This window comes from Pseudorasbora parva, chromosome 10 (genome assembly GCF_024679245.1).
Source record: "Pseudorasbora parva isolate DD20220531a chromosome 10, ASM2467924v1, whole genome shotgun sequence".
NCBI lineage: Eukaryota > Metazoa > Chordata > Actinopteri > Cypriniformes > Gobionidae > Pseudorasbora > Pseudorasbora parva.
Genome location: NC_090181.1, coordinates 46823800 through 46844644, shown reverse-complemented (window position 1 = coordinate 46844644; position 20845 = coordinate 46823800). Strand labels below are relative to the sequence as shown.

The 20845-nt window shown below is 37.9% G+C and overlaps 1 protein-coding gene across 1 annotated transcript in view; it reads right to left on the bottom strand.

Moving 5' to 3' along the window:
* The window catches only part of dlst (dihydrolipoamide S-succinyltransferase), a 45603-nt gene that overhangs the window by 13005 nt on the left and 11753 nt on the right, over positions 1-20845 (bottom strand). Inside the window, exons 5-10 of the mRNA XM_067456277.1 lie at positions 16032-16106; positions 14916-14971; positions 12970-13078; positions 11375-11545; positions 8051-8127; positions 4016-4113 (exon numbers count right to left, since the gene is read on the bottom strand). Coding sequence (XP_067312378.1) covers positions 4016-4113; positions 8051-8127; positions 11375-11545; positions 12970-13078; positions 14916-14971; positions 16032-16106 — 586 coding nt within the window. The remainder of the gene's footprint in view (positions 1-4015; positions 4114-8050; positions 8128-11374; positions 11546-12969; positions 13079-14915; positions 14972-16031; positions 16107-20845) is intronic.

Sequence of the window (20845 nt, the reverse complement as noted above, 5' to 3'; positions counted from 1 at the left end):
AAAATAACAAAAACTACGACTTTATTCAGCATTGGCTTCTCTTCCGGGTTTGTGTTCAATCCTCAAATAAAGATTTGAACGGTTATGAGTCAACGAATTGATTCACGATTCGGATCGCGTGTGAAACTGCTTAAATCACGTGTTAAATAGCAATTTAAAGTTCATAGGGATTTACATGTTAAAAGGATAGTTCACCCAAAAATTTAAAACAAAAAACCCCTTTGTGAGGTGTAGTGTTGTCACGATACCAAATTTTTGACTTCGATACGATACCAGACTAAAATACCTCGATACCGATACTAAATCGATACCCCGGTAAAAAAAAAGGATAATCTGAATATTATGACAACAGAACTTATTATTCATTGTTTTATTTTTTTAAACTAAAAATTAACTTGGCCAGCATGTTCCTGCTGGTTTTTGACCATTCCCTCCTCTTATTGCTATAATAACTGGATACCAGTGTGAAGATCTTTACAGAGATCACATTATCAATCATGTTATCATTCACTAACACTTCACTTCTCAACAGGTTGGGAAGACCAAAATCTTATTTGATGAAACGAGTAATTTAATATTTTTATAAATGTAATCTTATAATTATAATATAGATTTTTAATTGTATCTGTTTTTAAAAATAATATGCAAATTACAAAAAATATGACAAAAACAGTGCTTTATTTTTCAGCTTCATTAGGTCTATTTAACAGTAGCAAGTCAAGAAAGAAATTAAATAATCAAATATAAAACTGCTTACTTAGTCTTCACTCTATAATTTAACTATACACTGATTCTTAATAAATATATTTTAGTTATTTAGCCAAGCATGTGGTGGTTTTCTATTTTTCATTGGTGTTTGAACATTAATCACACAGAAAATTAGGTCTGTCTTAAGACCTGCAGATCTAATTACCTCAGCTGTAGGCGAACGTTACACGTTCACTAAAGACATTTCCGACTGTTTTCACCTCAATACTCGCCAGACCGTGCAGTTTTACATATGTTTGACCATTCAAACCCAAATAATAATCCGCGAAAGAACTGAATGGCGATCGCATGTTTGTTGTCAAAAGGCGTGAGCGTGTGCTTCAGGTCACAGTCCGGCAGCGCAAGCACGTCCTGCGCCGCGCTTTTTCTTCTCATGCGCGCTTATTTCTGTTGCTTTCTCTGTCATGCGCTGCGCGTATATATTTAACTCTTCTACTACTTCTAATGTTTAGTGAACGGCTAAAGCAGTGCTCTGCACACACGTCCTGACACCTGCTGTCACACATCCACGCACATTAAGAAACACAGCTCATATTAGCGCTGTCCTCCTTAAAGTACCGCCGGTACTAATAAAAGTCCATATCGTACCGTTTGTAATAGCAGGGTATCGCAATACTTTTCTAGTACCGGTATATCGTGCAACACTAGTGAGGTGCGAATTGAGCAACTGACGCACGAATCGTGCGATTTGAAAAATATGAATTTTGGCGGATATTCGCGCCGTGTTAACCAATCAGGAGCCTGCTCTAGTAGTGATAACAATGAGGACAAAATAATGTGTGGAGACCCAGAGCTGTACAATACATCTTCATACTTTACAGAAACAGGAATAAAAATGTTCTTGCTTGGAAGAAAGTGGAGGTCGGACGATCTTTACGCTCTTTACTCAATGTGAGCGATACACAGGGTGATTTCAGGGTGAGCGGGACACTTTTGCCATTGAGATGACTTGGAATAAGTGGCCCAATCACCCTATTGAGACTATAAACAAGCTAAAGCAGACAAATTGAGCTTATTCGCTGTATTTTAAAACAATCCATGTCAGTCATTTCGCAACGAGACGAGCCCCCTGGGCATAATGGGTGGAGCTGCCCCCCTAACCCCATCTCTCCACCCATTAAACAGGTTAAGCTCCACCCGTGAGCTCCAGATCCTCCGCAGCAAGCACTACTTGTGTCAAACAGCCCCCGAATACTGGACTAAGTTATCTTTTGTTGCTGATTGCGGTTATATCAAGTGGAAAAAAAAACAGTTGAGAGAAAATGGGATGCGTGTCTGCGTGCAGGTCTTAAAGGGACAGTAGCCTAATAGTAAACATGCAGCCTCTTAAAGGGATAGTTCACCCAAAAATCTCAATTCTGTCATTATTTACTCAATCATATGTTGTTCCAAACTCGTATGTCTTTCTTGTGCTGAACAGAAAAGTTATTTTGAAGAATGTGGGTAACCAAACCATTGCTGGTCCCCAATGACTTCCAGAGAAGTCAAAATATGTGGCTACCCACATTCTTCAAAATAACTTTTCTGTTCAGCACAAGAAAGATTGCTTGATTTTTCTTCATCACAGTGTAAAACAACTTAAAATACTCCGTCATTTTTGGCCTCACATACATAAATGATACGTCTTTACAAAGCTTGAAGTGTCTACTTTCATTTGTGTACACTAAAAATAAAAAATAAATGTTGTGTTTCGCTAAACAAAGGAAACAAACAGGATGTGTCTCTCCCTGTGATGTCCGTTCTGAAATGCGTCAAATGTAACTTTGACAGACATGAATGATATCTCTTTATAAAGCCTGGAACGTCTACTTTTAAATGCATATATATATATATATATATATATATATAAAAAGATATTCTCTGTTTATGTAATCCGTATGAAAACAGCAAGAGGTCCAGTTTCTCCAGCGAAGCCACATTCTCTTTAATGTGAACACACACACGCGTGCAAAGCGATTCACTTGTGAATGAACGCAAACCTCTAAATTAGTGCTTCAACGACGCGTCACAGTTTGTTTACATCTCGCGTAATGGCATACAGGGAATGGAGAAAGTTGCATTCTATCACAAAAACAGAGACCACTGTTATCAAAAATATGGGAATACTTTAAACAGAGGACAAATAAAATGGCCCTTTTGTTCCCTTTGCAAAACCGATATGGTGTACCACGGCAGCACAACGGCGATGCGCGAGCACCTCAGAGGAAAACATCTCGGCGCTCTCCGGTGTTACGGTTTAACTGGTTTCCGTGTGATCTGGTGACCAACTTCCTGGTTCAGGTCTGATATTCTTGCGCTTGCGGCATTCTGAAAAGTTGAGATGTTTTTAACTCGATGCGGTGCGGACGCGCCTGGAAATAATCATAAAAAGTAGTCGCATGCCTACATTGGAAATAATGAACTTGAGCGTGCAAAAGACGTGATATGTGAACGGCCCCTTTAAAAGACAGTTCGCCGCGAGACAACAGTCACAAACCACCGAGCTTTCCAGCTCCAGATCTCTGGAAGCCATGCTAAACCATAGCAGAACCCTGACTACATTTTATGGTTTGTGATGCTAAAGAACATTTCATGACGTCTCAGACAACTGTACATTTATGGCTACTGTGGTTTAATTATAAACGCTATCATAAACTCATATTTACCATAGTAAAATAATTTTCTTTGCCTCTTTATTATTTTAAACTGTAAAAACTTCAAACACATTGGTTGAAAATTAATAAAGGTTGAAATATTATATTAGAAGTTGTACTTATATTTTTTGTAAAGTTATCCAAAGGATTCATGAGCTAATTACAAAAAAGAACATTAGATTAATTATTTATTGTAATAAAAATAATCGTTAGATTAGGCGACTAATCGAAAAATAATCGTTAGATTAGTCGACTAATCGAAAAATAATCGTTAGATTACTCGACAGAAAAAATAATCGTTAGTTGCAGCTCTACTCTAAATGACCCCCATCACCTCAAAACAAAGACTCAGCTTCATCATTCGAATGATTTCATCGGGTTTAGAAGACACGCTTGCGAGTTAACCTTGGATTACCCCAGAAGAACGCCAAATTTAAGGAGTAACATTTATTCTCACTTATATTAGCGTTATTGATGCATAAACTTCACATTGCTAGTTGAACTATTGCCTGACTAAAACGTGTGAATTGATGGAAAGACATTCAAGATAAAAATCGTGATTTTCCTGAATTTTTTTTTTTTGTTGATATTTTTGCCATATTGCCCAGCCGTACCTCATATCAACTTCATTGAAGGTAGTCAACATGGCACAGGTGCTCTGCGCTTCCTTCAGCCGCTGAGCGATTCGCAGTCTCATGCGGTTCATCTTAACCTGCAACAAAACCACAGGGCTAATTTACAAGCTGAATTTATGCTTGATATAACATTCATATGAGAACTATGTTTTCAGGGTTCCCACTGTTTCTCAGTGACCATTTTCCAGGACATTATCGATTTTACTACGGCGGGAATAAAAGATAAGTATCAAACCAACTAAAAAAGATAATTTCGACTTTATCTCGCTCTTCTGACCTTTTCCTCACAATTGTGAGTTTACATAATTGTGATATAAACTCAAACATTTATAAAGTCAAAATTGTGAAATATATATTGTGTTTTTTACTACAAAGTTGGACTTTATATGAATTTATGACATCTTGCAATTTTTATGTTATAATACATTATATTATGTTTGTTTTTTTAGAATTGAGAGATGAAAAGTTGCAAATACCTTATGTTTTATTTAGTGGAAGAAACAGTTTCCAGAGTTTATTGCCATGACTTAACTATAGGGATGCACCGAATCCAGGATTCGGGTTCGGCCGAATATTGGGCTTTTTGACTGGGTTCGGTTTCTGCCGAACCTTAGAATTTTTTTCCACCGAACCGAACCCGCTTGCACTACGCGATACTGGTCGAACATGATGCCGCGGTTGATTATGGCAACGTGTTTACTAGGTGGACCGTTCGAATGCAGTCGGCTGTGAGAAAGTGAAAATGGAACTTGTGAACAGAAAATGTGTTTGGCAGTACTTTCAGTCACAAGAAGGCAATTCAAGTCGAGCTATATGTTCAATTTGCAATGCCGATTTGTCTCGTGGTGGCAAGAACCCCTAAACAATAGCCGCTGGATGTCCGGTTCGCGAACGAATCGCTCTTTTTAACCGGATCTTTTTAGGGATCCGGTCGAACCAGTTCACCAAATCGGACTGAATCGTTCCAAACGGCTCGCGTCTCAAATCAGCGCTGATCCCACAAGTTACTATAGTTACTCACTTTCTGACATGAGTGACAGTCCCTCAGACTAGAAATAAACTAATATTTTGAAGTATATGTTGTAACTCCAACAGTTCACTAAACTGAGACATGTTTTGCTGTGAGAACCGGTGAGCTGAGATACTGCATCAGGGTATATGCAGGAATCCTGAAGTTAATTTCAATACCTTTTTAAGACTTTTTTAAGACCTTCTCAAAATATTTTAAGACCTCATCGCGCTTCAAAATCTAATCGGCAACAAACCTTTAATAAACAGTTGTAGTCGAATGTAGACTTAAAATCTCTATCGTAGGCCAATTTTGTATTGTTTATATTGCATATCTGTTTCGCAACGTATGGAGGGCGACACATTACCTAACTGCGCATTTCGCAAAATACATGACGTCACCCGTAGACGGCGCGCGCCAGGGATGGAAATTAACTTTTTTCAAAGTCTACCACTCAATGTTTTTACCAGCCACTTTTTTGTTTTTAACAAATTAATACTACAAGCTCTACAATACTTGGGCAGTTTATTTAATCTCAAGTCTCAATGAATTCCTGATATTTTCACGATGATTTGTGGTCTTTTATGGCTTCCAGTTTTATGGTTTTTAGTCCCAAGAATGAAACTATTCATTCTGGCATCTTTGAAGCGTGTTGACAACATACTGAGCAGAACATTGTCAGTAGGGATGCACCGAAATCAAAATTCTTGACCGAAACAAAAAAAGAAGAAACCAAAGCCGAAAACCGAAAAATAAAATTCAAACTAGAATGTTTAACTCGACCTCACTCATGTGTTCATTAAATAATAATGTACAGGTCTACTGGCCTGCAGAAAGGTACAGCAATTGAATAAAGTAATCAAATGTAAAATAACTGCATATTTAACTGTTTAAATGAAAGATTAATCCTTATTAAACTTACAAAAACTATTCAATCAAGAGCATTGTTTAATGTCAATCTAAATATAAGGACATCCCTCAGGCAGCAGTAAAGGCTACTGCGCCTTTAAGACCTGAGGCAGGGATATGCTCGTCTTTCTCGACTGTGCACACTATACAGTTCACTTAAGGCATATTCAGACGATGTCTGCTAGGATACTCATGAAGATGGACATGTTGACATACTTCTTGTGTGAGTTTGTCCATTTAAGCGCAAGACTTGAAAGAGAACTCAATATTTGCGCGCTGTGAGACTCGCGCGCGCTCTCGGATGATGCACAGCGTCAGATCTTCCCTCAGAGCGCGCGAGTCTCACAGCGCACGCGAGTGATGACGGAGAAAACGACTGGTCATATGCGCACATACAGCAGCACTCGCATGCACTGAACAAAGTTTACAAAGAGGTGAAACAGCTCGGTAGGTGAAGCGAGTTTACCCGTTTAACTCAAAATCAGCCGCATTTGGCTGGTGGCGTGGCGGCGCTAATTTCCATCCCTGGCGCGCGCGCTCCGAGCAGATCTCAGACTGAGTACCCGGTTGTTTTTTAATACTTATGGGGATGAAAATAAATATATTCATAAATACTTTTTGGAGTCAAACTCTTTTGACAAAGCTTGAACAAAATACTTTCAAAATTTAAGACTTTATAAAGCCGTGATAAGACTTTTTAATACTTTATAAGGGTCTTAATTTTCCCAAAATTGATTTATCACCTTTTAAGACTTTTCAAGACCCCGCGGATACCCTGTGCATGCGTGATAGCGTCGTCTTGAACAGAACTGAACTCTCGGAGTGGGACGGCTGCTGTTTCTCTCGGAAAACTGATGCATTGCTGATAATATATGAGCACGGGTGAACCAAGGATTTGTGTAAGTTTATGTTATGTCAATGTAAATTTATTTAATATGTGTAAAACATCAGTGTTTGCTTGACAGTGGCTGTATTGAGTGCTCTTTCAAAACATGAATTAAAAAACGTATCCAAGATGATGATGATGACAATAATTATTACTATACTAAGTTTTGATTACAAATACTTTATATGAATGTGTTTGAATGTATTTTCATCCGCCGGGATGATATAAATGACTACAGACAGCAATACGGCAGTGTCATCCTTTTAAAATTAAATTAAAAATACACTGCTCTGGACCTTGATTGTTATTAATGTGTTTACTGTGATAATAGACTGAGGATGGGAGTTGGATTCGGTATTCAGTTTCGGATTCGGCAGAATGTTAACTAGTGGATTCGGTATTCGGCCGAACCTCAAAAATCTGGATTCGGTGCATCCCTACTTAACTATAAATTAGTTTTTAAAAGGAGCTCTTAATCATAAGTTATGCCAAATGTTCTCGTTACCAGTGTCAATATCAAAGGGGGAAAAAGATAGAACTATTTTAATGTTTTGTTTAATGTAATTGTTTAGGGCCAGTGATGAACTCTTTGCTCTCAGCTAAAGAAAAACATGTTCTCAAATTGTTCACGTGTTTCTCCAGGACTGGAACATTTTTCATCAATTTTCCAGGACGAGTGGGAACCCTGCATTAGGATATTTTAGGAGCAACTCTAATTTAAACCTGACTATTTCTCCGTTTCAATTAATTATTTTATTGTTTCACAATTTGGCATGACTCAAAATGTTCAGGGAAATCTCCAAATGGCATTTACAATTTGCATTGATTACTTTTCATTATCTTGTATCAAACAGATGGCAACAGGCTCTACTCATTTTGGAGGTGGGGAGAAAAAAAACTAAATTTTAAGTCATTTTCGATCAAATACAGACTTACTGAATATCATTACAGAGATGGAGAACGTTAAGATATTATTTGAGCCACATTGACATTTTGTGGTCTAAACATGATCCTGCTAACACACAACAACTGCACAAGTGACTGAAGAAATGAAATGCTGCTAGTCCTAGCTTATTCAGTCATCTTTACTGGTCTAATATTACCCAAAAGAGATCCTAGCAGAACGAGCACGAGCGTCTTATCTTCAGTGTGTGAGCTGCACTGTGTTTTTCTACCAGAAAGCAGGTTTGCGGTGTGAATGGTGTCTTACCCTGTGCTCTGACCGGGCGGATTTGGCTCCAGTGTCAGCGGCAGCAGGAGCAGCAACGGTGGGTTTGATGGCTGAAACTGGCAACACACACAACAATGAGAGTTTTAGGACGGTCCGGCCCTTCAATGTTTAGTAATAAAGGCAGGGCATCAAATTTAAGGCTTCTTAAGACCCACACAAATAATATTAATAACATATGGGCGAGGTAGAGCAATGCCTATGGTAACACACTAAAACTACCATTCAAAAAACTTTACAATTCAAAATAATTGTTTAAATCTTTGCCATATTAAAACACAAGAAGACTATTTGAATTTATCTCTGGGTGAATGAATGGCGCAGACACACAGATTAATCTTACACACACACACACACACACGTTTGTTTCACTATATTAGTGAGGAAATTACATAGACTTCCAGTGATTTTATATCAGGTTAATGATACTTTCTATCCCATAACCCAACCCAACCCCTATCCCTAAACCTACCCATCACGCACGCACGCACGCACGCACACAATCCCTAAAAATACCCATGGGCGAAACAATAGATAAATAAAAACATGTTTTGGCCGATTTATAAGCCTTATTAACTAGTGAGGACCAGTCAAATGTCAAACTAAAGAGTTGTTTTCATATTTTACTTTATAAGTGAGGACATTTGTGCCCTCACAAGTACAGCCTTAGAAGGAACACACACACACACGAGACGCATCACTAAGACGATATGAACGCATGAACTTCATCCCCAGAGTCGCTCTGAGAGTCACTTTATCAGTATTTAACCGTTTCATTTGAGAAAAACTCCCGTCTTGTCATATGAACACAGAAACTCAAAGCTTTTCACGGCAACTCGTCAAAATACAAGATGGTTTAACTTGAAGAAATTGCGACGGGAAATATATTATTGTTGTACAGTGGAATTTAGCTACGCCTTAATGTAATAATACTAACATTAAAAATAATAATTATTACAACTTATTTTAAACAATCATAATTTTTCTTCTGTTTTAATTTACAGTAAATGCCTGTTGTGCAGCCCTTTGTTTAATTGTATACGATTAAAAGATGAATTAAATTAAGGTTATATGCCTTAATTTGTTTGCCGTAAAAAAATGTATCCACTTAATTTATAGGGGGGGAAACTTTTTCATAGAATTGTATACATTCAATTAATTAGACATGCTTTTTGATTAAAAAAAAAATAATTAAACCATTAACCCTCTAAGCGCCACGGTCGAGTTTACTCGACAAGATGTGTGTCTGAATAAAACGGCCGATTTTGTCAAATAGGGTGTCAAATTTCATTCAACCTCTCCTCCACTAGATGGTAGACATGTCGTACTTCATCCCTGACTCATACAAACATCATTAATCTATAGAATATACGAGCAAGAGCGCATTGAATCAGTGTAAACAAAAGTGGAGCTGGTGTTCGAGTGAGCCGTTTTATCAGAGCATTGTCAACGTCAGCGAGTATTTGCATTAGATTAGTATTACTATTTTTGTTTTCTAATGGCATCAATAAAGCTTACCCGCAATGAAGTGGTCTTTTATTCGCGGACGCTGATTCTGAAGGGAAATATGAGATGATGGTGATTCTGAAAGTGAAACTAGCCTTAATGTTACACTAAGCACAAACGGTGAATCATTTGCCCAATGTAGATCGTCCTTTGCCCAATGTCAGTGGTGGGAACAATGTTTCCCGGGGTCGGAGTGATCATCGTGAAGTTAGCAGTTGTGTTAGTGTTGGGAACAAGGCGGCCGCGGGACATTTTTTCAGTTCGGGGGCAACGTGGAGGCAGGGTGGGGAGTCAAAATGACAATAACAGTGGTCGTGGCTGTGCATACTGCGCGCGCGAGGCAGATCTGGACGCGAGCAGACGCGGTGTGACACAGGGCAGGGGCTATTATGCATAATATATAATATATATGTGCCCCATATATGGAATCAGAGTGCCTACTGTATGTAGTAAATGGAAAATCTCTACAGCAAAAGGCAAACCGCTATATGCATTCGGTTTGTTTCTACCATTTATTGGTAATGATTTACACAGTTTGTTTACTATTTTCTATTTATTTGAACATTCAGTATTGTGCAATATAGCACACAGAAGGTGTGGGACATTTAGGGGGGAAAGAAGTGCTGCATTTTATCATGTAAACGTGTGGCTTTTCATGAAAATTCTTTAATCCAAGATTGCCACCACTTTACGACGTCACAATATGCAAATTAGATGGGAATATGTAATCCCTACACAAATTTAGGGTCATCCTTAATATTTCTCCAATTTACAGAAAGTTTCTATCTTTTTCCACTTTTAAGATATAGCCTTTTGAAATTAAGAAGTCAAAATTGAATGTTTCAGGAAAAAACCTCTAGTGCCTAAAGGGTTAAAATGGAATCCAGAAAACAGAATTTGAAAAAAAAATAATAATAATAAAAAAAAAAGAAAGTATTTCATAGGGCCCTAAATATGTAATTATTGTTAAAGGGGTACTTCAGCGCTGGGAAGATGAATGTGTATTTAAACTGGGTCATTTATGTAGTAAAAATGTGAAATTATTTTTTAATTTTGTGCCTTTTAAACTGAGAAAAGTCAGAAAATGTATGTCACATGGGGATGTGAACCAACAATTCCCAGAAGTGCTTCGCTGCCCAACAAGGCCACTCCCAAAGCCACCGCAACTGGATCACTTGCCCACCGCGTTCATCTTCATAAAATCAGTTCAGGTAGAGAACAGACACTACAATTAAAAACTGAACGTGTGTGTTCAATATAATGTGAGTGAGCCGAGCGAGAGTCAGGTTACATCCATCAGAGAGCTGACGAAAACACGGCCGTCATTTACAGCGCGTGTTCAGTCTGGGGGGTTTTCAGTTCATTGATGATATTTGCGTCATTGGAGGAATTTTTCCAGAAATAAAATGCATAAATCTCTTGTCTCAGGGGGATATGAGGGGGGATGCAGGATCATTCGGATATACTCCAGGGATTCTACTGATACAAAGCCATGTGCTAAATCGTTGAAGTAACCCTTTAACCTTTAATAAATTGTTGTTAAAAATGTATGTTTCATGGGGTAATTAAAAATACATACTTTTTGATTACTAAAATTGAGTAATTAAGTCGCAAAAAATTTAAACAGGGAAAATAAATAAAATCCAGAAAAATGTAAATATGATTTTTTAAAAATTGGGAAAAATAAAACTGATTACATAGCCCTACAATAAGTAGCATAGAACAAAATAAATAGACTTTTAAATCGCTGGTTAGTATGTTTGTGTCTGCAGGGTAAAGCTGCTCCTGATGGGCACTGACCTGGTTTGGACTGGATGGGCTGGGCTGGCACAGGGGGCACAGGGGGCATGCTGGAGGGGATGGGGCCTGCACCTGGAGGAGGCGGAGCCTCAGGGGCCGCAGGAGGCGGAGCAGGGGCCGCAGGAGTCTCTGATGCAGGAGCAGGGGCCGCCGTCGTCTTAGCAGCTCCAGCTGAAACATTACATCGAGTCAGAGCTGAAACCACTTACAACAACCACTTCCTCAGACAGAAACACCTGATACATTATTTCTGGCTGTGGTAATGATGAAGACCGAAATTTTAAATGTGTGTGTGTGTGTGTGTGTGTGTGTGTGTGTGTGTGTGTGTGTGTGTGTGTGTGTATATATATACACACTTAATGCCTTAATTCTAGGTGGCATTGATTCAACAAGGTGCTGAAAGCATTCTTTAGAAATGTCGGCCCATATTGATAGGAGAGCATCTTGCAGTTGATGGAGATTTGTGGGATGCACATCCAGGGCACGAAGCTCCCGTTCCACCACATCCCAAAGATGCTCTATTGGGTTGAGATCTGGTGACTCTGGCGGCCATTTTAGTACAGTCAACTCATTGGCATGTTCAAGAAACCAATTTGAAATTATTTGAGCTTTGTGACATGGTGCATTATCCTGCTGGAAGTAGCCATCAGAGGATGGGGACATGGTGGTCATAAAGGGATGGACATGGTCAGAAACAATGCTCAGATAGGCCGTGGCATTTAAACGATGCCCAATTGGCACTAAGGGGCCTAAAGTGTGGCAAGAAAACATCCCCACACCATTACACCACCACCACCAGCCTGCACAGTGGTAACAAGGCATGATGGATCCATGCTCTCATTCTGTTTACGCCAAATTCTGACTCTACCATCTGAATGTCTCAACAGAAATCGAGACTCATCAGACCAGTCAACATTTTTCCAGTCTTGTGAAAAATGGTGAGCTTGTGCAGATTGTCGCCTCTTTTTCCTATTTGTAGTGGAGATGAGTGGCACCCGGTGGGGTCTTCTGCTGTTGTAGCCCATCCGCCTCAAGGTTGTGTGTGTTGTGGCTTCACAAATGCTTTGCTGCATACCTCGGTTGTAACGAGTGGTTATTTCAGTCAAAGTCTCTCTTCTATCAGCTTGAATCAGTCGGCCCATTCTCCTCTGACCTCGAGCATCAACAAGGCATTTTCTCCCACAGGACTGCTGCATACTGGATGCTCTTCCCTTTTCACACCATTCTTTGTAAACCCTAGAAATGGTTGTGTGTGAAAATCCCAGTAACTGAGCAGATTGTGAAATACTCAGACCGGCCCGTCTGGCACCAACAACCATGCCACGCTCAAAACTGCTTAAATCACATTTCTGTCCCATTCTGACATTCAGTTTGGAGTTCAGGAGATTGTCTTGACCGATAATTGCATTAATGAGAAATTAAACAGGTGTTCCTAATAATCCTTTAGGTGAATGTAGATACACACTTTGCCATAATAAAGATTTTAAAATTTAGCTTACTTGTTTGGAAGAAAAGCCTCACAATATAATATGCATTTAGTTCAGAACATTCCTTTATTATTATATTGCTATTAGCAAAAAGAAATAATGTCTGACCTCCTTTCTTCAGTCTGAACAGAGGAGTTCCTCCTTCAACTTTCCCTCCATCAGGAACCAGCAGCTCCTCAATGACCCCGGCAGCTGGAGAGGGAACCTGCACCGACGTCTGCAGAACACACACAACACACACTCAATCACACTACTGTCTTCTGCACTCACACACTACTGAAAAGCAGGTGCCGAACATCTGAGTTTCTCCGCATTAACCACGCCCACTTCCAATGTAATCACACAATAGTTCTCGGACACCCGCAAGAAAAAGTTCTGCTCAGGCAATGTGTCGATAAGCTGTGAGAACTCCCAAACCAGGGCTGCGGCGGAAAAAATTGACCTTTTGATGTAGATTTTTTTTTTATTCTAGCGCCGACATAAACGCTTCAACCAATCACGTACAAGGAAACATAGCTGACGAAATGTCCAGTTGATGTCGCGAGCTATTCACTCAACATTAACTGTATTTCTTATGAGATCCGAGCTGTAGGTCTTATTAAAGTTGTACACCTGCAGCAGTGTTTGCCCACTGTACAGACAGTGATAGGTTACAGACAGCAATAAGTTAACCTTTTGAGTTATAACTTGTTAATTTATTTTTTCTAAACCTTGTGTCCGCGATTATGGAAAGTGAAGTGTTACCATCAGTATGTCTGTGGCACTTAAATGTTTGCATTGTGACTGAACTGGAAACATCTGCTGCAGAGCGACTGGTTCTGAAGTGCGTGTTAGTCTCGTCAGATGAGCTGCTTCTGTCTCTAAATGAGCTCCTCAAATTGTCCCACGGACTTGGGAAAGTAAGTGCAGAAGCGGCCATGATAAAGCTTTAGCTCCTGTAGAGATGATCAGACTCCCCTTCAGACTCTGTTCACCCAAAACCTTTTTTTCGATCTTTTAAAGAGAATGAAAAGCTCGTCTTCACTGAATGAGGACGTGTCCGTGTTTTCTCAGCTGACACCGTGAATGTTTTGTAATATTGGAGCTCTGAAACGTCACAGGCGTCGCAAATTCGTGTCATGGGTGATGTGAATGGTATTGACACGAAATATTGCTTTTTCGATACAAGTCCGGTGTGAAAGTCTACATATATAATGGGAAACAAACGCAGTATATTTTGCACAGTATATTATAAGCACAAATGCTGGCCTTGCTCTGCTCTGTAATATGCAATTATGCTAAAAAAGGTCACGCTTGACGAAGGCGGAAGTACGAGTCAATGTTTACAAGTGTGTGGAAGGAGGAACATACAAACATATTCAGATGTCTTCGTGTCAGTTTATCGTTTAAAACATTTTTACGAACACTTGTAAACACTGACTCGTACTTCCGCCTACTTCAATTGGGACCTTTTCACCGTCACGAACGCGCATCACAGAACAGAGCATGGCCAGCATTTGTGCTTATAAAACAAACTCTTTTATTTTGTGTTTAAATGAGCGATGGTTTGGCTGGATAAGACCCTTATTAATCGTCTGGTGTCGTTTAAAGCCCTCTGAAGCTGCACTGAAACTGTCATTTGGCCCTTGAACCGTTTGAGGCCCATTGAAGTCTATCATGTGGAGAAAAATCCTGGAATGTTTTCATCAAAAACCTTCATTTCTTTTCCACTGAAGAAAGAAAGATATGGACATCTTGGATGAGATGGGGCTGGGGAAACTATCAGCAAAATTTTATTTAAAAGTAACAAAATTCCAGGTTTTCCAGGTTCCAGGGAATATACGGTTCATGACTGTACGAACCCTGCATATTATTAGTGCTTTTTTTTGTTTTTGCATAACGACTTTAATAATGTTGCAACATACAGACTTCAATTGTGGACATGTTTGAGTGCACTGTCATGAAAAATATGATTTATCAATTATCAGAACGGTTATTATTAGTAACCCATGGAGTTTCAAAATCACGTTCAAAACGTTCAGCCTCGGAAATTGACCACGTTTACTGAATCTCACCTTATCGGTCTCGATTTCACAGACCACCTCATCCTCAGAGACGGAGTCTCCAACCGCTGAAAGAGACACAAGCAGGTCCAATCAATCTGACACACACATCCTGATCCACACATCTTACCCAGTGTTGGGTCAGTTACTCTAAAAAAGTAATTAATTACTAGTTGTCAATAGTATAATTAGATTACTTTACAAATTACTTTCTCCAAAAAATAATTAATTACTGGTTACTAATGACATTGTCAATAGTTTACATTACTTTACAAATTACTTTCTCCAAAAAGTAATTAATTACTGGTTACTAATGACATTGTCAATAGTTTACATTACTTTACAAATGACTATCAAAAAAACAAATTAATTACTAGTTACTAATTACATTGTCAATAGTATATTTAGATTACTTTACAAATTACTTTCTCCAAAAAGTAATTAATTACTAGTTACTAATTACATTGTCAATAGTGTAGATTACTTTACAAATTACTTTCTCCAAAAAGTAATTAATTACTAGTTACTAATTACATTGTCAATAGTGTAGATTACTTTACAAATTACTTTCTCTGAAAAGTAATTAATTACTAGTTACTAATTACATTGTCAATAGTGTAGATTACTTTACAAATTACTTTCTCCGAAAAGTAATTAATTACTAGTTACTAATTACATTGTCAATAATATAATTAGATTCATTTACAAATGACTTTCTCCAAAAAGTAATTAGTTACTTACTTTCTAAATCCTATTTCAACCTTGACTAGTTAAGTGATTCAAGGTTAGACATGAAACGCCTCTTCTAATTCATTCAAATAAATGATATAAAACTGCACACATTATTATTATTAACTGACCAAAGTATTGCAAATGCTAAAGAATGCAAATTATACATAAAAACATGCATTTTAAAGTTAGACTTTACATTTTGATGTTAATTCCACATTTGTATTATATGTAATAGTTATACAGTCTAAACATAGTATTAAGTTAAATTACATCAGGAGTAACTAATTAAATTACAGAAAAAAATCCTTTTATCCATTATATCCAGTTATCCATTACTTTACTTTTTCATGGGAAAAGTAATTAAATTACACTAGTTACACCCGACACTGATCTTACCTTTCTCCCACCTGACGTCTCCCTCTGTGACGGACTCCGCAAACGCTGGGGTTTTTACTGTAATAACTTCATTCCCTGCAATCAAACCAGACATTTAATGTGCAACTGTAGAAAAGTGTTAACCAATAGAGATCTTTCCATGCTGAAGACATGCCGGCACAGAAAGAAAAGCCGGCCTAAACGCGTGCTAAACGTAAACTTTTCAACAGGTCATTAGATTAAAAAAGTGCACACTTCAGCAGCATCAAGATAAGAAACGCTCTGAGTAAGTACGAGATTATTACAGGTAAGGTTAATAATTACCTGAGCCAATAATTCAATAAACATCACCAAATGACCAAAGTGTAATGCTGCATTCAGGTTTTGCAGGGCATTTTGTATTCTAGCATCATGTACACAACACGATTCCTCACATTTGAAATATTTATCAGCGTCCATTGCAACGCTGTGCCTGCTTATTATCCCGTTTTTTACATTACACAAATATTGATTGGGGTTAATTAATGTTAAATCTTTTATTAGCTCAAAGTTTCTGCACAGAAAACACGTCCGAGCAAGCAGCTTTCAGCCAAGGCAAAGCAGAAAATAATAAATATCTGGCCTCCGCCACGCTGAGATTGATGAATCAGAATCAAGTATTCCAGAGACGTGTAATAATACTAAATATTTCAAAATAATTTGAGATCCTATGGCTGATAAGAATCTTAAAGGCTGCATCCATTTGTACACATCACCAGCGCTTTATATTTAAAACAGGGGTGTCAAACATGCGTACTTAGATCTACGTTTGCGCTGTCTTTTCAACCACGCTGTATCATTATTTCTGTCTTACAATAATATCACAGAAGTACTGGGATAAGTGAATAGTTCTGATATAAACACTGATGTATGCAGTAGCACCTTTTGAAAGTGACTTGGAAAAAAAAAATTCATTTAAGGCCATCCTTAAAAATATTTTGGTTTGCAGTAACAGTACATTTTTTTAAAAAAAGGGTCGGTAGGTAGGTCTATATATTTTTTTTTCAAATTTTAATACAAAAAAAAAAGTTAATTTTTGGTGATGGTGATTACGTAGGTATGAATTTAAACAAATTGGCATATCGTGACATCACTGACTGGGTCTTCAAGCCGTGCCTTCGGGCCTGTAGGCTAATTGCAGGCTATATAGACCACAAACAAATTGAAATATTTGTCAAAAACATGTTTATTGCATAAATTTCAGGTGCATTCTTTAAGAAAAGGGTCCAACCACCAGCTAGCTGTCATTGACTCAAAGCTGTCAACCCTCCCTTTTTTTCCGGGTTTCTCATGTATTTTAGCTCTTTTCCCGCTGTCTTCCCGTTTTAGTATTTTCCCGTGATATGTTTCTTATTTTTACGCTCGATTGTGTTAACTCAGAACACGCAACTATCTGTGTCTCTGAAGTGGCTTGCACTTCTTGCCAGACCAACGCATCTGGTGATATAGACTAGTGCATTTGAATATTAAAAAGCAAAAAGTTGTTTTTATGAATTCAATTAATTAAGTAGCTATAACCAGCTATTCAATCAAGAGCAGTGAGTGAGTCCTTATCTTTTGTTTGACAGACAGCAGTAAAGGCTACTGCCCCTTTAAGACCTAATACAGAGATATGCATCGTCTTTCTCAACTGTATAAAGTTCTCTTAAGGCATATACAGACTGTCTGATGGATACTCATCAAGATCGACATGTTGACATACTTTTTGTGTGAGTTTATCCGTTCAAACGCAAGACTTGAAAGAACTCAATATTTGCACGCTGTGAGACGTGCGCGCGCTGCGCACAGAGACAGATCTTCTCTTACTGCAGAGGGTTCTCATTCGCGTCTTCTGGCGAATATACTGAGTGATGACGGCGAAAATGACTGGTCATACGGCAGCACTCGCATGCATTGAACACAGTTTACAAAGATAGACCGTTTTGCCCACGTTTTCTTTTAATATCGCTGTTGTAGTGCACGTGTATCCATCGACAGAACCATACATAAAGCATTATTTTTCAAGTTACAACTAGTGCCGCCGCTCCCACCACGCGCTGCAGGTCGAGCAGAACACACGCTACCCATAGCAACGCGTTATGACAACGACATTTCAGACTGACAGAGACAAGATAAACGGCTTTTCCGCCATTTGTTACTGTTTTGTACACGTTGTTATAATAAAACGTTGTTTTATTCGCCACAATATAGTAATGATAAATGTTGAGAGGGGCACTTTTGATTCATTTTCAAAAAGGGCAGGGGCTTAAAGCCCTCCCCTCTGCAGTGCACTTGCCTGGTGTGTGTAACGTGTCCATGGTCCTGACTCCTGTCACACAATGCGGCGAAATCTCTGACAGGGCTTTAACAGTCTAACGTTACAGTGAATGAGAGTATGAGCCGAAACGAACGCACAGGCCATAGTGTGACATCCGTTAACCATAGTGTAAACATAGATGACGTCACGGGTTTTTCTATAAACGAAAGAACGTAGCCTTCGTTTGTATGGCCCAGGCAATTTATACATTTATAATACTCTAAAATATAATTCATATTATTTTATTACTGTTGTATTAGTTGTTTGAAAAGTAAAAAAAGAAATTGGTCGGTCTTAAAGCCCATTTACAACCGGCAAGTCGGTCGGACTAAAAGGGAAAAAAAAATAAAAAATTGAGTCGGCCCTAAATTGACAGGGTCGGTCGGGTTACGGCAAACAAGAATATTTTTAAGGATGGCCTAATCATTCACTCAAGAGATTCGTTCAAAAGCACTGATTCATTCAGTATTTCATCCAGCGATCATATAGGCTAACAAAGTGAATATATAGGCTAATATAGTGACTACATAGGCTAATATAATGAATATATAGGCTAATATAGTGAATAAATAGGCTAATATAGTGAATATATAGGCTAATATAGTGAATATATAGGCTAATATAGTGAATATATAGGCTAATATAGTGAATAAATAGGCTAATATAGTGAATATATAGGCTAATATAGTGACTACATAGGCTAATATAATGAATATATAGGCTAATATAGTGAATAAATAGGCTAATATAGTGAATATATAGGCTAATATAGTGAATAAATAGGCTAATATAGTGAATATATAGGCTAATATAGTGACTACATAGGCTAATATAATGAATATATAGGCTAATATAGTGAATAAATAGGCTAATATAGTGAATATATAGGCTAATATAATGAATATATAGGCTAATATAGTGACTATATAGGCTAATATAGTGACTATATAGGCTAATATAGTGAATATATAGGCTAATATAGTGACTATATAGGCTAATATAATGAATATATAGGCTAATATAGTGACTATATAGGCTAATATAGTGACTATATAGGCTAATATAGTGACTATATAGGCTAATATAATGAATATATAGGCTAATATAGTGAATAAATAGGATAATATAGTGAATATATCGGCTAATATAATGAACATATAGGCTACTATAGTGAATATATAGGCTAATATAGTGAATATATAGGTTAATATAGTGAACATATAGGTTAATATAGTGAATATATAGGCTAATATAGTGAATATATAGGCTAATATAGTGAACATATAGGTTAATATAGTGAATATATAGGCTAATATAGTGAACCTATAGGCTACTATAGTGAATATATAGGCTAATATAGTGAATATATAGGTTAATATAGTGAACATATAGGCTAATATAGTGAATATATAGGCTACTATAGTGAATATATAGGCTAATATAGTGAACATATAGGTTAATATAGTGAATATATAGGCTAATATAGTGAACCTATAGGCTACTATAGTGAATATATAGGCTAATATAGTGAACATATAGACTAAGTCTCTCGTCACACCCCTATTGAACAGGTTTCTTCTTTTAAATAAAATGATTTCTTTCAAGGTATCTGCAGGTTTTACCAAGTCAAATTTAAGACTTATGACCATTATTAATTAAATTTAAGACCTATATCGTGCAACAACAAAAAAACATGATAACATAAATGCAGAATCACTCAAATACTTGCAAAGCGAATTAATTTATTTAAATTGAACAAAGTATTAGTAATCTTAATATTCATAGCTCAATCCCACCGAGATTAGCATATACAGGTCCTTCTCAAAAGGTCATTATTTTCCATAATGTAATGATAAAAATTAAACTTTCATACATTTTAGATTCATTGCACACCAACTGAAATATTTCAGGTCTTTTATTGTTTTAATACTGATGACTCGCGTCTCTCAACTTTCTCTTCACAATATCCCACAGATTCTCTACGGGGTTCAGGTCAGGAGAGTTGAGCACAGTAATACCATGGTCAGTAAACCATTTACCAGTGGTTTTGGCACTGTGAGCAGGTGCCAGGTCGTGCTGAAAAACCAAATCTTCATCTCCATAAAGCTTTTCAGCAGATGGAAGCATGAAGTGCTCCAAAATCTCCTGATAGCGAGCGGCATTGACCCTGGCCTTGATCAAACACAGCGGACCAACACCAGCAGCTGACATGGCACCCCAGACCATCACTGACTGTGGGGACTTGACACTGGACTTCAGGCATTTGGGCATTTCCTTCTCCCCAGTCTTCCTCCAGACTCTGGCACCTTGATTTCCCAATGACATGCAAAATTTGCTTTCATCCGAAAAAAGTACTTTGGACCACTGAGCAACAGTCCAGTGTTGCTTCTCTGTAGCCCAAAAGTGTCTTGACCTGGGGAATGCGGCACCTGTAGCCCATTTCCTGCTCACGCCTGTGCACGGCGGCTCTGGATGTTTCTACTCCAGACTCAGTCCACTG